Source organism: Sinocyclocheilus grahami, unplaced genomic scaffold, assembly GCF_001515645.1.
Source record: "Sinocyclocheilus grahami isolate Dianchi unplaced genomic scaffold, SAMN03320097.WGS_v1.1 scaffold1831.1, whole genome shotgun sequence".
NCBI classification, from domain to species: Eukaryota; Metazoa; Chordata; class Actinopteri; order Cypriniformes; family Cyprinidae; genus Sinocyclocheilus; species Sinocyclocheilus grahami.
The window spans coordinates 110,504-125,897 of NW_015507010.1; the positions used below are offsets into that span (position 1 = coordinate 110,504).

At 37.6% G+C, this 15,394-nt stretch overlaps 2 protein-coding genes across 2 annotated transcripts in view; both read left to right on the plus strand.

Moving 5' to 3' along the window:
* The window catches only part of LOC107572907 (max-interacting protein 1), a 40,200-nt gene extending 35,726 nt beyond the window's left edge, over positions 1-4,474 (plus strand). Inside the window, exon 7 of the mRNA XM_016259335.1 lies at positions 4,443-4,474. The gene's annotated coding sequence lies outside the window, so the exon portion shown is untranslated. The remainder of the gene's footprint in view (positions 1-4,442) is intronic.
* Positions 4,475-6,279: 1,805 nt separating this feature from the next.
* On the plus strand, positions 6,280-9,156 carry LOC107572906 (titin-like). The gene is made up of 5 exons (XM_016259332.1): positions 6,280-6,328; positions 6,552-6,884; positions 7,124-7,411; positions 7,668-7,739; positions 9,095-9,156. The coding sequence occupies exons 1-5, from the start codon at positions 6,280-6,282 to the stop codon at positions 9,154-9,156; spliced, it is 804 nt and encodes a 267-aa protein (XP_016114818.1).
* Positions 9,157-15,394: the final 6,238 nt, after the last annotated feature.

Here is a 15,394-nt window from a genome sequence, read left to right on the forward strand (position 1 = left end):
ATATCTGTACTCAAGTTTTTGTCAGCATTTGCCTCTCGAGGGAGTTGAACAATCTTAATGCTATACATTTGTGGCGGTTTCTGTTCTTGCCTGATTCTTGAGGGAACTTTGTGTTTGAACAGAGTGTGTTTGGCTCTCGAAGGAGATATAGCCACGCTGCGAGATGTGATCGCGTTAAGAATGCCTTGTATGCTTGATTCTCTTTGAGAATTGAGTGCCTCTCACCCGCGTTTCGGGTCTCGCGGCTGCCGAGGCAGTTAATCAGAGCAATCATGGGGATTGTAGGCGGGGCATGGAAGGAATCTGACGAGGAGTGCTTTCTCTTTCAGAATTCCTTTTTGTTTCTATTTATTTTACAGAATAGGAACTGTGTATAATGTGAGATATTGATTGTAGTTTAATGCAGAAAACCTCTGATATCTACATTATTGGTGAAGGAGGCTCCTGCCTTGGTGTAATAGCAAGGTTTTTGAGTTGGTAGGCTCTTGTTTGAGCCTCCTCATCCTCTCAGCCCAGGTACGTGTATTTAGGTTGAGCATGGTTTCTGCTCCTCTCGTCTAGAGAGTTATGCTGAGCACTCTGCTCCCTAGTATTTTTGTTTTGCAGTTATTTCAGGCTGTGAGGCTCTCTGTGAGCCTCCTTGATCAGCTGTTCTTGAGGCTGGTAGCTCCCCTCCCTTTCAGGGTAGCTATGCTGAGATCACAGTTCCCTCTACAGAGCTCTGTGGCTGTTTTAGGTTGTTAGGCTCTTGTGGGCCTCCTTGATAAGTCGCGCTTCAGGTCGAGCTTTCGAGTACTCCCCTCACTTGAGGGTCTTTGTACTGAGTACGCTGATCCATAAGGCTGGATGATTGCACTCCCCTTGCTTTAGAGGGTTGTTATGCTAAGTGCTTGCTCCCTAGAGCTCTGTTCAGCACTTAGGAGCATGGTTAGTACTCCTAGCTCAGTACTCTAGCTTTTTGAGTCGTTATGTAGTGTACTCCGCTCCCTAGAGCTCCGCTTAGACAGTACTATTAATATGTAGGCTCTATCGTGAGCCTCACTAACTGTGTCTAGCGTTGAGTGTAGTCAGGTCTCCTCTCGTTTTAGAGAGTCATTATGCTGAGACCTCCACTTTTTAGAGCTTCTCAATTAGGGCTGAGTGTTGTTAGGCTTCCTCTCATTTAAGAGAGTCATTCCGCTGAAGCCTCCACTCTCTAGAGCTCCGCTTAGGCCATATTAATGTGTAGACTCTTTCTTCTGAGCCTCAATAACTGTCTCCAGTGTTGAGTGTAGTCAGGTCTCCTCTCGTTCTAGAGAGTCTTTATGCTGAGACCTCCAATCTTAAGAGCTCCTCAACTAGGGCTGAGTGATGCTAGGCTTCCTCTCATTTAAGAGTAATTCTGCTGAAGGCTCCGCTTTTCAGAACTCCGTCTTTGGCAGTATGAGTATGTAGGCTCTTTTTGAGCTTCACTAACTGCCTCTGGCATTGAGTGTAGCCAGGTCTCCTCTCGCTTTAGAGAGTCATTATGCTGAGACCTCCACTCTTAAGAGTTCCCATACCAGGATTGAGTGTTGTTAGGCTTCCACTCTTTTAAGAGAGTCATTCTGTTGAACGCCTCCGCTCTCTAGAGCAGTGTTTCCCAACCTTTTTCTAGTCGCGGCACCCTTTGGAAATTAACAAATTTGTGGCACCCTACAAAATTAATTTTGTCACAATATTTGAATTTCTAACTTCGATATGATAAATTGAAAAGTGTAGATATTCAGTACAACAGGGAAGAACTGCAGAATATAATGACATACAGATATTTTTAATATTATAAAAAGAAATGTCTATCAATGGTGGCAATCAGTAGGCTAATTTCTAATGAAGAGACCAATTTATATGACAGATTTTTATATAATAGCTGCTTTTTTTAACATTTTAGCAATTTAAAAATATTTAAAAAATATTAAATGCCTCTCGTTTAAGAGTCATTCTGCTGAAGCCTCCGCTCTGCAGAGCTCCGCTTAGGCAGTAATAACGTGTAGGCTCTTTTTTGAGCCTCACTAACTGCCTCTGGTGTTGAGTGTAGCCAGGTCTCCTCTCATTCTAGAGAGTTGTTATGCTGAGACCTCTACTCTTAAGAGCTCCTCAACTAGGGTTTAGTGTTGTTAGGCTTCCTCTCGTTTAAGAGTCATTCTGCTGAAGCCTCCGCTCTGCAGAGCTCCGCTTAGGCAGTAATAACGTGTAGGCTCTTTTTTGAGCCTCACTAACTGCCTCTGGTGTTGAGTGTAGCCAGGTCTCCTCTCATTCTAGAGAGTTGTTATGCTGAGACCTCTACTCTTAAGAGCTCCTCAACTAGGGTTTAGTGTTGTTAGGCTTCCTCTCGTTTAAGAGAGTCATACTGCTGAAGCCTCCACTCTTCAGAACTCCGTCTTTAGCAGTAGTATGTAGTAAGCTCTTTTTGAGCGTCACTAACTGCCTCTGGCATTGAGTGTAGCTAGGTCTCCTCTCGCTTTAGGGAGTCGTTATGCTGAGACCTCCACTCTTAAGAGTTCCCCTAGCAGGGTTGAGCGTTATTAGGCTTCCTCTCGTTTAAGAGAATCATTCTGCTGGAGCCTCCGCTCTCCAGAGCTCCGCTTAAGCAGTACTTATGTTACGTAGGCTCTCCTTCTTTGAGCCTCACTCACTGTGTCTAGTGTTGAGTGTAGTTAGGTCTCCTCTCGTTTTGAGAGTTGTTATGCTGAGACATCCACTCTTAAGAGCTCCTCAACTATGGTTGAGTGTTGTTAAGCTTCCTCTCGTTTAAGAGAGTCATTCTGCTGAAGCCTCCACTCTGCAGAGCTCTGCATAGGCAGTATTAATAAGTAGGCTCTTTCTTCAGCCTCACTAACTGCCTCTGGCGTTGAGTGTAGTGAGGTCTTCTCTCATTCTAGAGAGTTGTTATACTGAGACCTCCACTCTTAAGAGTTCCATACTTTGGTGGGTGAGCTAGTCTATGACGTTGGCAAGCTTTGAGCCTGCCTGTACAGGTTTGTAGCTCGGGTTCTGGCCAAAGCGATTTTGCTGGGGCAGGGATGATGTTCCTTGAGTCTTTGACTTAGGGAATCCAGTTATTTGGGCACTCATCCCTCAGCATGGCGGTGTTGGTATACCGTTCCCCTAGTGCCCTATAGAGTACGCAGCGTGGAGTTCCCTTTCGAAAGGGAACGTCTCAGGTTACGCATGTAACCATGGTTCCCTGAGAATAGGGAACGAGATGCTGCGTCCCATCGCCATGCTTCGGGCATTCCTGCCTGCATCTCCTTCAGACAAAGAAGTGGATGACGTATTCCGCAGGTGCTGTTTTATACCCGCAGTTGCTTTATTGTTTACGTCATTGGCTGCCGCATGGCAATGTCAAATTCATTGTCGTTTTTTCATTCATGCTGCAGACACCGGTCACGCTGGAGGCATTCCCCTAGCGCCCTCTAGAGGACACAGCGTCTCGTTCCGTATTCTCATGGAACCATGGTTACATGCGTAACTTGAGATGTTTTCTTACACTGTCTCAGTAATTGTTGGCAAGAAATTTTAATGTCAGCTATACTTGTTAACAAACAATGTGTGCACATGTTTACTTTTCTTTGGAAAGTAGTGACTACGACAGATGAAATGTGCAAAACCATATATTCAATATTAATATGTGTGTATTAATACATCGATCTCATTTACCAGTAATTAAATAACTTCAAAACCTTAAAATGTCAAGCGAAACTATATTATCATGAACCACCCAGTTAGAAACTCTTTCTATAAGCTGTCTGTGTACGTTCATGGAATTCTTTCTAACTTCCTTTTTTATGTTGTATTTTAACACTACACTCAACACTTACCTCATGTGTCTCTCTTGTCTCAGTTGTTAAGGTATAGTCCATACTCTTTCCAATAATTGTTGGTTGGTCTTGTGACAGGACAGAAAAGGAGAGAGAAATATTAAAGGGGTCATATGATGCTTTTTTAAAGATCATTATTTTGTGTATTTGGTGTAACATAATATGTTGACATGCTTTAATGTTCAAAAAACACATTATTTTTCAAATACTGTACATTATTGTAGGTCCTCTATGCCCCGCCTCTCTCAAATGCTTCGTTTTCTACAAAGTCCCTCCTTCCGACAAGCGCAGTCTGCTCTGATTGGCCAACTGACCCAGTGCATTGTGATTGGCCGAACACCGCAAGCACGCGTCGGAAATGTAATGACCCTTACCATAATCACGAGCGTCAGCTTTCAAAGTAAATATCAAGACCGTTGACCGTTGAAAAACTAACGATAAATATAATATCGTTAGTTTTACCATCAGTTCAAGCCCGAAAGGGCAACAGAGTCGTGTGACAGACACAGTGATGATGCAGTACACAAGCCGCGGTTAAGACAGTTGACGTGCTATGATTTCTGACAGGCAGTTCACTCTCCTGTGATGTGACTCTGTTCCCCTCACACACACACACACACACACACACACACACACAACGCGTTACTCTACGCTGCGCAAAACTCCGCATTTGAACAGTCAATAGCAAATACTTAAACTAGTAACAAAACATACGTACAGTCGCTGATTCAGAAGCGCCAGATTGTAATAGCAAAGTCCGAATTGACCCTTTTTTTTCTTTTAGAAATAGACTTTGTGCACAGCCAGCTTTGTACTCTTCTAGGTTCAAAAAACTGTCGTCCATAAAATGCGTAGAACAAATTCGAACATCTGGGTTGTGCTGTTATGTTGTAAATAAATCTTAACCAATGATTCCTAATTGCATCTACTTTCGGAAGGCCAAATAAAGTGCTTTTGCTTTCGCACTGAAACACAGCGTCTCCCTGACATGCTGCATCAACACGACTGCTGTTCTTGAAACCACGCCTTCTTTCTTTGCATGCACATTTGGGCGGCATTATGCTAATATTTATTTATTTATACATCTGCAATACTCTGACTCTGTCACAAGGAAACAAACACGTCTGCTTAGACCTTGACGTGGCTCTAAGCACTTTCCCCACATCAAATTACGTTATTTAACACCGCACATTTGTGTTTGTTTTCAGACAATATCATGAGTACATCATTGATAGCTCCACCAGTCCAATTTAGTTAATAACATTTTGATTATTAAAGTGGTTTATAAATGAGCCACAAGTGGAAGCAAAAAGATGATGAAACCACTTCCTGGTATGTCACATTTCCAGTGTAACCACCTTAAAATACAACACACAGACACACACACAGACACACAGACACACACACAGACACAGACACAGACACACACACACACACACACAATAAACAACAACAACAAAAACAACTAAGACAACTCAGAATCAGACTTAATAATGAACCTTCACATATGTAAAACCCATGTGCACTGTTTCTTGTGAAGTGAAGGCTGTCTCTCCAGCTTATTTCGTGAGTCAAACATAAACCTGTTGTGGTCTGAGCTCTATTTGGCTCAGTGAAGTGCAGAAGTCAACTAGATGAATGTGGTTTATTCTGGTGGATGAACAAATGGTACTTGTTCCTGATAGTGTGTCTATTAATGGATGTGTGTGGTTGGTTTGCATGTGTAGTTTGTGAGTAAAGAATATTATCCAACTGTCAACATGAACTTTGCAGTCCATTCTCCTCTAAACAAAGCAGATTTAAAGTAATAATAATAATAATAATAATCATAAATATGATCAAAAGACTGATGCTTTACAAAAGTCTAATAAAATCAAAGTAATACATCAACATTATAAGATAAATATTAGAGCAAGATGGGTGTAGCCTAGCTGATTTCATCCGTTATGGAATTTTTTTTATTAGATATTTCTAAAGAATAGGTGACTATATAACAGCCACTACAGTTGTGCGACGTGATATGTCCGTTTGGTAGAATCAGTGTATGCAAAATAACTTACTATACTGAAAATGTGATGATTTTGATTTAAGAATAACAGAGTAATAAAAACAATCAAACCCTTTTTTCCTAGACTAACACCCATAGTTTAGTGTGCAGCAGTCCAGCACAGCTTACATTTTCCTAAGATAAGAAACAAACAGACCTTAAGCCAAATTTGAGCAAAATCAGTCTGACTCTGCCCAGTGGTGTTATGTACTAAACATGTTAAGACATGTAAATAAGATTTTAAAGATTGTTTTCTATTAGTGATAAAATAGCAGGGCTCAAAACAACAACAACAACAACAAAAAACCCCGGCTAAGCGCCTGCGCTCACGCGTTAAGCCTGATCAAGCGATGTCTGTGAGGAAGTTTCTGACACGTCTAACGGCTGAAGAATATGAGTCTAGTTTTCGTTTTACTGCGTTTATATTTGTGGCATTTGGATGGTAAGTAGGCCTGTTTACGGTTTATTTTATGTATTCAGTTCTTGCAGAACGAGTAAAATAACATTATTTAAACTCGCAGGAATTACGCATTGATCGACATGCAGAATGTAATAAGAATGCAAAGGCATAATTTCTTATGCAAAACTGGGACACTTTAATCTTTTGTTAATAAAAGTGTATCTCAGTTGATCGTTAAGTCTGTTCATGTGTGAATGTGTTTCAGGTGTGTTTGGTGTTGTGGCAGGTGAAATGAAGAGCTTGTCAGTGATGGAGGGAGATTCTGTCACTCTACACACTGATACTGACATAAAGAGAAATGATGCAGTGATAGAGTGGATGTTTGGAGCTGAAACCCCAGATATTCTCATTGCTGAAATTGATAGAGCGGCAAATATCAATGATGTTATTGATGAGAGATTCAGAGACAGAGTGAAGCTGGACAATCAGACTGGATCTCTCACCATCACAAACATCAGGACCACAGACTCTGGACTTTATAAAATAGTGACTGCAACAAATCCAGTAGTAGTCAAGACGTTCAATGTTACGGTCTATGGTGAGTACTACAGTAGAACAGTAGTGTTTTTTTCTCTCCAGATTTGCATTTTGATATGCTAAATAGTTGTCACAATCACACAGATTAAAAAAAAATAGTTAGATTTGTTAGCGCTCTTTTCGGTGTGTTGACAAAACTTTGCTCTCTATAAGCTTTGACTGAGAATATGAATCTGACCATTTATGCCTACTTTTGATTTTATTTACTCTGATTTCTCTTCATCCTCTGATATTTTCTAGCTCTTCTTCATGTTCCTGTCATCATCAGAAAGCCTTCACAATGTTCTTCATCAGTCTCTAAATGTTCTCTGCTGTGTTCAGTGCTGAATGTGAGTCATGTGACTCTCTCCTGGTACAAAGGAAACAGTTTAATCTCCAGCATCAGTGTGTTTAATCTCAGTATCAGTCTCTCTTTACCTCTGGAGGTGGAACATCAGGATAAAAACACCTACAGCTGTGTGCTGAACAACAACATCAGCAACCAGACCAAACATCTGGACATCAGTGAACTCTGTCAGCATTGTGCAGGTATGTTGATGAAATTAGTGTTTAAACATGAGCTGATCTCTTTCAGCTGCCTAGATTTTGTTGAAAAAAAAATACTGTCGTTTTTTTAATTGCTATAAAATATAAAAAATATATGTGAACCCATATTGTATATAAACCACAGATGTTTATTTTTTTTTTTCCCGTATTTCATTAGTCTCCTAGAACATTGTGATCATATTTACCAATTGATGATTCATTTCATTTAACAGTTGTTCATTTTCCTTTTGTAATTTAGATTTTGTTCCCATTCAGACTGGTTCTCTGGTGTTTGGTCTGATCTGTGTTGTTCTGGTCATTGGGATGATAGGTGAGTTAGATTCTTACTTATTACAATTTAATGTACAATAGCATGACACATCTGAAAAAAATGAACATTGAATTCATTGAATGAAAATGAAATGAACATAATACTTTTTTGGTACATTGGTTAAGTTGTTCTTAATGTGTTGAGATTTTTTCTTAGGCCTATTAAAGGTTTTTGCTGATGGAAGTACGAAACACCCACAACAACCTGAAGATACAGACCTACAGCAGCTTCTTATGAGTCTCAAACAAGCTGAAGACTCAACACAAACACTGATACATTATGTGCAAGTGTGATTAATATGAGTTACTCATTTCCAAATAATATATTTCAGAGTTCTGCAGCTCATTCGTCTGCCTCTTAACTGCAGCATGCTTGATGAAGCTGATTTATTTCAGTACAATGACGCTGGACATTTGGTGGACATTTACATATTTGGTCAAAGATTTACAGCCAGCAGAACCATAGGCCTATTCATGGTGTAAGATATAGTAAATGATAGTAAATAATTTACTATATCATAGTGAATTACTGGAGTTCATAGTTTTACATATATTTTAGATTTAACATAATTAATAAACTGAATTGTGTCATATTTTGCTTAACTACAATGTTGGATTTCCAAAAAGGTCTCTTGATGGCCAGATGTTTTATGAATAGCTGGCAAACAGCAGCCATCTGTTGTTCCCTTTTTATTAGAAAAAAATCTACTTGTGATTGATTACCATTTATGGCTTACTTTTTGTAATGCATATATTATATACATATATTTTATAATTCTAAACAATAATAATTCCAAAATGTGGTCATATATTTGTGATATATGCTGATTACAACAAACTGAATAACAATGTGTGAATATAGTGCATTGATATTTGTACAGGATTTTATTATTTTTAAGGTGCGATACCAAAAAAGACCACTTGGAGACACTAAGAGACCACTTTATCTATAAGGCAGGCCTCTTCAACTCCAAACAACAACAATTGCAACACATAAATTAAGGACAGTGTTACAGTTTCTCCCAATTCTTCCCACACTAAAACAGGAACTTGAAACACAATCAACAAAACCTGTACCAAATCCCTAAACCAAGTCTGCAAATTTGCAAGCACAGTTCCTGCTTTACATTCGATATCACACTTTTTGCAAAACACTACACACAGTTCTCTACATTAGGCACAACATTTAAAATTAAATTCTCTTTAGTCCATTTGGAAAGTAATGTCAATCGCAATGTTAAGCTGATGGAAACAACTATTGGAAATGCCCACTCCTCAGAGATGAAAACAGTAGTTCACTTAGAAATTAAAGCGTTGCACTATAAAATGACAAATATGAGCTTCCCTATTCTATAGGACAATGGAAATCAGTGGTAGAGCTAGAGCTGAAAGAGGAGGATGAGGATGAGGAAAGATAATAAGATCAGAGTGGGGCAGAACATTACTGTATTCTTCCATCATCGTGCCAAAACAACCTACATGTACCTATAGCATCACCCTTCTCATTCCTGGACACACTTCATGGCATCCTCATTCCAGATGAGCAGATCAGCCCAGGTATGTTGCAATGTGAACCAAGTTGTGATCTTGTTGACTCAAGAAAAGTTGTAATCGCATCAGTCTGATTCACAAATTAATTGTTCAGTGTGATTCGTGAACCGATTCAACAGGTTCATTGTAAAGAATCAGCTCATTCACGAATCGGACACTAACAACTAGTAGCATTATCAGGGGCGGTTATATATGGGATTACATCTCTGCCACAATTCTGTGCGGTTTGCACTTTTGCGTTTGCCTTGACAACCAATCACAACATTCCTTGCATTACCTCTACAGCAGAAGAGGAAAAATACAGTGCATGCATAATTATTATGCAAGTTGATATTCCGATCATATTTTTTTCCAAGCACATTTTACCAATTCCAAACGACATCTTAATAACTACTATTAAGCTTGTATTTAATCATTTATAATTGATATATAATTATTCATGAAGGCTGGAAGTGAAATAAAGTGTGCATAATTATTAAGCAGATTTTCTTTTACAGATTCTTTTTCAAATGTTTTATTTAAAATCAAATACATTTTGTTAACATATGAGAAATTGTACATATTCAATTAAGAAAAACACTTAAAAGGACTTCAAGGCTTTACTCAAGTGAAACCATTTCAGCATCCTCATGAATATGCTGGGCTTCTCTCTAAAGGCTGCAACACACCAGTTTTTGTTCCGTGCTGAGTTATACAATCGAATCCTTTCATGATAACATACAGTATACAGGCTGCTAATAATTTATTAATTGTGCAGTGTGAGATTCATTGGTCATAACAGAACTTTGTGAGATCGCGATGAACAAAGATTGACAGCTTTTTAGTGGGTATAAAGAGCGCTCTTTGCGAGTTTTCTAGGCTTATTTAATTTATAATCCATTTAAAATGTCAACTTTGTTTTTCGGCCACACACACGTTGCAAAGTTTCGGGAATGACATCCGCATATTTATGCTGGATTCGCTCTCGAAGTAGCAGTGATTGACATAGTGATAGCCATAGCAATTGATGGGACAAAATATGTGAAAATGTGCATTAAGACTAGAGCACCCTCACTAATTTCAGATGCACCCTCAGTGATTATTTCTGGAACCTGGTTGATACGCTTTTATTGCATAACTGTATACAAAAGCAACAAAATACAAATGCACTAAATAAAATAATTTAATAAATGCATATTTAAAATTTAAGCACTTAACTAAAATAAGTATTAAATAATAAAATAAATAACTAGAGAAGGCTGACTATAATCAGCTTGCTTCTATTTAGTGAGAAAAGCCTACTCTTCAACTGAATTAGAAAAAAAGCTCCTCTGGTCTTCAGTGATGCGAGGACAACGTTTGAGCGTACACGTATATCTGAGCTAGAGAGACAATTCATAAAAGAACCATGTATATTTAAAAGCACACGTCCAGTTTTGTGTGAGTGAAGGAAATCTGCGTGCGAGTGGAGATTCGTGCTCACGCATTACATGAATCACGTAACATTATGCGCTCTCGACATTTGTCGTTAAGATCACACTATAGAAATCGCCTAAAATTAAGTATAAAGAAGAGAAGAAAGCGGCCCTAGGCAGCTGCCATGCCAGAATCCGCCACTGCCAGATGCAGTTAGAAATAACAAGCCTATCGCAAGACATCTGGTAGGGGGGCCAAATGTATCAGCCAAATTTCAGGGGGGGCCAGTGCCACCCCTGGCCACCACGTAGATCCGCTCCTGAGCATTGTACAGCATTTTCTTTTGTAACATTTCTTTATCGCTGTTTTGTTCAGGTTTGTATTATGTTAGGTTTTGAGTTTTGAAAGTAGTATGCAAACGTGCAAGTTGGCCTGTAGGTTTTTGTGTCTTGAGTAAGAAAGGAGTTCCTGCAATTTGAAAGATGTGGTCACTGAATGCTTTTTTGTGCCGAAGCAATGATAACTAATGCACAGTTTAACACACATAGACTGCTGTTGTGCTCACTGCGAGAAGTTTTGAAAAAGTGACCTAATTATTGAGAAATTGGTCCTAGAGATTAAGAAGAAGAAAAAAACAACAACTGTGAAATGTATAAATAAAAAGGTTAGGAATCATTTCACTTTTTATCGGGGGCGGGAGGCCTCCAACATGAATTTTGCCTAGGGCCTCCAAATATCTAGAACCGGCACTGGTGATTACTTTCGAAATGTTTTTTTTTTCCAGCTGATGAACGATAAAACACTGACAACCAATCAGTCATTTGCATGTTTTTGCAAATGCATGAAATAAAATCAATAAATCAGCCACAATGCAGTAAAAACACAGACACAAATGAAGGGGTTACACTCTAAAACGTTAAGAGTACAAAACAGACACACACACACACACACACATAAAATAACTGGTGTGGCTGCAACAATATGGCGAAATTGAGCCAGAAAACTAAATTAACTGGTGTGGCTGCAACAATATGGCGAAATTGAGCCAGAAAACTCAAATAAGAGGTTGAAATCAGATTGATTAACCTCTGATAAAGCATTCCTGTTCATTTATGTTACATTTTTGTTGAATTTTGATGTTATGTGTAATAAAATGTCTTTCTTTGTGTTCAGGTTTGACTGTAGTAAAATTCATGCAAAAACTGACATTTCAAATCAATATTTCAAACAAAAAAAATCTAAACCTTTACAAAAAGTTGTCTTTGAGAATGTCAAAATATATATCCAAATCCACAACTTAATAAAAATAAGTATTTGTCTAAAAACAACTAGAGAATTTATAAGCCTTTTATATAGAGCTCTATAGGAATCTAGTGGCTAAACCATGGAATTTCAGATGTTTTTCTTTTTTTACTCCCACCAGATGGAAGTAATCTGCCTTCAAAAATTGGATTTTAACAATAGAACCGCCACGGGGTAAATTTTACCCATGGCTGTTTTTAAAACGTACATAAAATATTTTTAATAAAACATTCAAGTCCCCCACTGTCACTGTCTTTTACTAAAATTGTGTGATTTACAATCCCCTGCTGTTAAAAACTGTTTAAATAAAACCAGATCAATCAATATTTCAAACAAAAAAAATCTAAACCTTTACAAAAAGTTGTCTTTGAGAATGTCAAAATATATATCCAAATCCACAACTTAATAAAAATAAGTATTTGTCTAAAAACAACTAGAGAATTTATAAGCCTTTTATATAGAGCTCTATAGGAATCTAGTGGCTAAACCATGGAATTTAAGATGTTTTTCTTTTTTTACTCCCACCAGATGGAAGTAATCTGCCTTCAAAAATTGGATTTTAACAATAGAACCGCCATGGGGTAAATTTTACCCATGGCTGTTTTTAAAACGTACATAAAATATTTTTAATAAAACATTCAAGTCCCCCACTGTCACTGTCTTTTACTAAAATTGTGTGATTTACAATCCCCTGCTGTTAAAAACTGTTTAAATAAAACCAGATCAAAAAACGGGGCATTTATACCTGTAAGCGCCAGCGCGGGTCAAATTTACCCGCAATATAATGTATGTTCGCGCTGTCATTTTCGTGCTGCTTATGTTTTAACATAGTACATTGCTAGGCAACACCTTTCACTCACTGAATTAGCGGTTATCAGTTTCATAAATGAAGACAAAATGAGTAAAAGAAGGCGATTTATGAATGCTGAAGAGGTATAAGAAGCACTATAAATGCCATGAGCGATGGAGAGTCTGATGGTGGATGGTGGGGAGATAAAGCGTCCTGTCGGCTCAGCATCTGACGGCGATCAGTATATCATATTTAGATGTTTTATCCTAATGTTACTCATAATTGTTCAAAATTTTGCCATTTCTATCGCTTCTGTGTTGCTATTTATTCTAGTCTGCCTGTTTCCTGAAGAAGAAAAAAAATTCGATCTGATGTAGGCTAATGAATAAAACTTATTTTTTAATTACCCGAAGTTTATTGGTGTTCTTCTTGTATAATTCAAATTATAAATGACATAACTAAACAAATTAATAATTAATTAGGTGAAGCTGTGCGCTTGAATTTGTCATCGCATCATCATATGCAATGTGATGAATATTGTCTATAGGCTATTTTAGTCATTTAAATAACATAGGTTATCTTAATATATTGATTAATGACATTGTATTATAATAGCCTGTTACACCACCTAAATATGTATTTGCTTCCTTCTAATTCTCGTTGTCAGTGCAGGCTTGTTTAGCTTAATATTGACCGTTATGAAAAGTGACTAGTGTAGCCTGCATAAAAAAAGTTTTGAACATAAAACAACAGGGCAAAAATATTGTTGATGATGACTAGACATAATCATTTCATGACTCTAGACACTTCTTTGTGAAGACAGTAGCATAATACAGTGAAATAATATGTTCTTTAGCCATTCAGAAACAGCTGTCATGTGTGTGACATATATGTCAATATTAAACATATATAACTAATGTTCTTTGGTTCTTATTATCATGTACCATGAATTGCTATTTCAAAACAATGAGTTGAAAAAAAGAATAAAATCTTTATTTTCGAAATTAACAGAAACCTTTATCTGACTGTGTTAAAAACTGCCAAGAGTTGGCAAAAACTGACAATGGTCCAACTGAGGTTATAACAACTGAAGACAACAAATTAAGACAACTGACTAATTTTTAAACTACAATTTAATTCAATTCAACAATCCTTCCAGTGGATGTCTCATTCGGGGTCTCCAGTAGATCACAAAATACAAGAAGCTTATGTTATAGGCTCAGTGTATTGGTCAGCATTATTATGTGCTGCTCTGTAGCAGCAACAGAAATGTTCTAATGGATCCAAATGATCTGTAGCCTGTCTTTAAACCGCATCAATTACGTACATTTTATTTGTGCCTGACCTGCATGACTAAAGCAGTGGTCAGCAGAATTTCATTACAACAGGGTTTGCTATTGTGATGTGATCTCATGTGAGTGACAGGTTGTAAAATAAATAAATAAATAAAATAAATTTGGTCAAACAAGTATGTTAATAAAATCACGAAGCAACATTACAATAATTCACCATATGAAAAACATTATATCACTAGTTGACAAAATGGAATGTTTGTCCACCTTAACCACATGTTGTACAGTGGAGCAATTTATTTATTTATTAATTTCCCCTCAGTGGTAGCTGCCTTAATAAACATAACAAAAATAACATCTGACATGTTAAAGCTGTGACCACAGAGACTTCAACACTGTTTGTATAAATATAAACAAACATAAAACTTCTAGGACTATAAGTCCTACTGTGAGATCCACAATGAACAGGAAATAGTAATAGTTCCTGGGTCCCGCTGACATTGCCTGATTTATTCAGAATTACAAAAAATCTTGACAAAGTTGATGCAAAGCGAAGACACGACTTTGATACGTTTTTTTTTTTTTAATGGGAAATTTAATTCAAGATTCACTTTTTGTATTGTTTGATAAATTACAGATCTCTATCTTTCAATATAAAATAAGACTTTTGAATTGATGGAATTTTTAAACACTTTCTTTGGCAGTTTTACATTGTGATCTCATGCTGAGAACCGGTTAAATTACATGTACAGGTATTTAAAATAATATTAAAGAATTATTTAAACAAATGCAATGAATGCCCTGAGTATACAGATGTATATTTTTAAAGGGGTCATATGATGCTGCTAAAAAGAACAGTATTTTGTGTATTTGGTGTAATGAAATGTGTTTATGCGGTTTAAGGTTAAAAAAAACCATTATTTTCCACATACTGTACATTATTGTTTCTCCTCTATGCCCCGCCTTCTGAAACGCGTCGATTTTTACAAAGCTCATCGTTCTGAAAAAGCGAGGTGTGCTGTGATTGGCCAGCTATCCAGTGCGTTGTGATTGGCCGAATACCTCAAGCGTGTGACGGAAATGTTACGCCCCTAACCATACTGTGATGATGCCCTGTCCGGCCGGAGCGATGAGACAAAAACATGAAAACCCATTATAAACGAGGCATCGCGCCGCGTAAACATAAAACCATGTCTGCATTTGTGATCGGAGAAATGACAAACAACAAGCCCTACTCTACACTGCCCAAAAAAACTCGCTTTAAATATATAAAATACAAAAACTCTTTAAATATAAAAGACGTACTTACAGTCTTTGAGTCAGAAC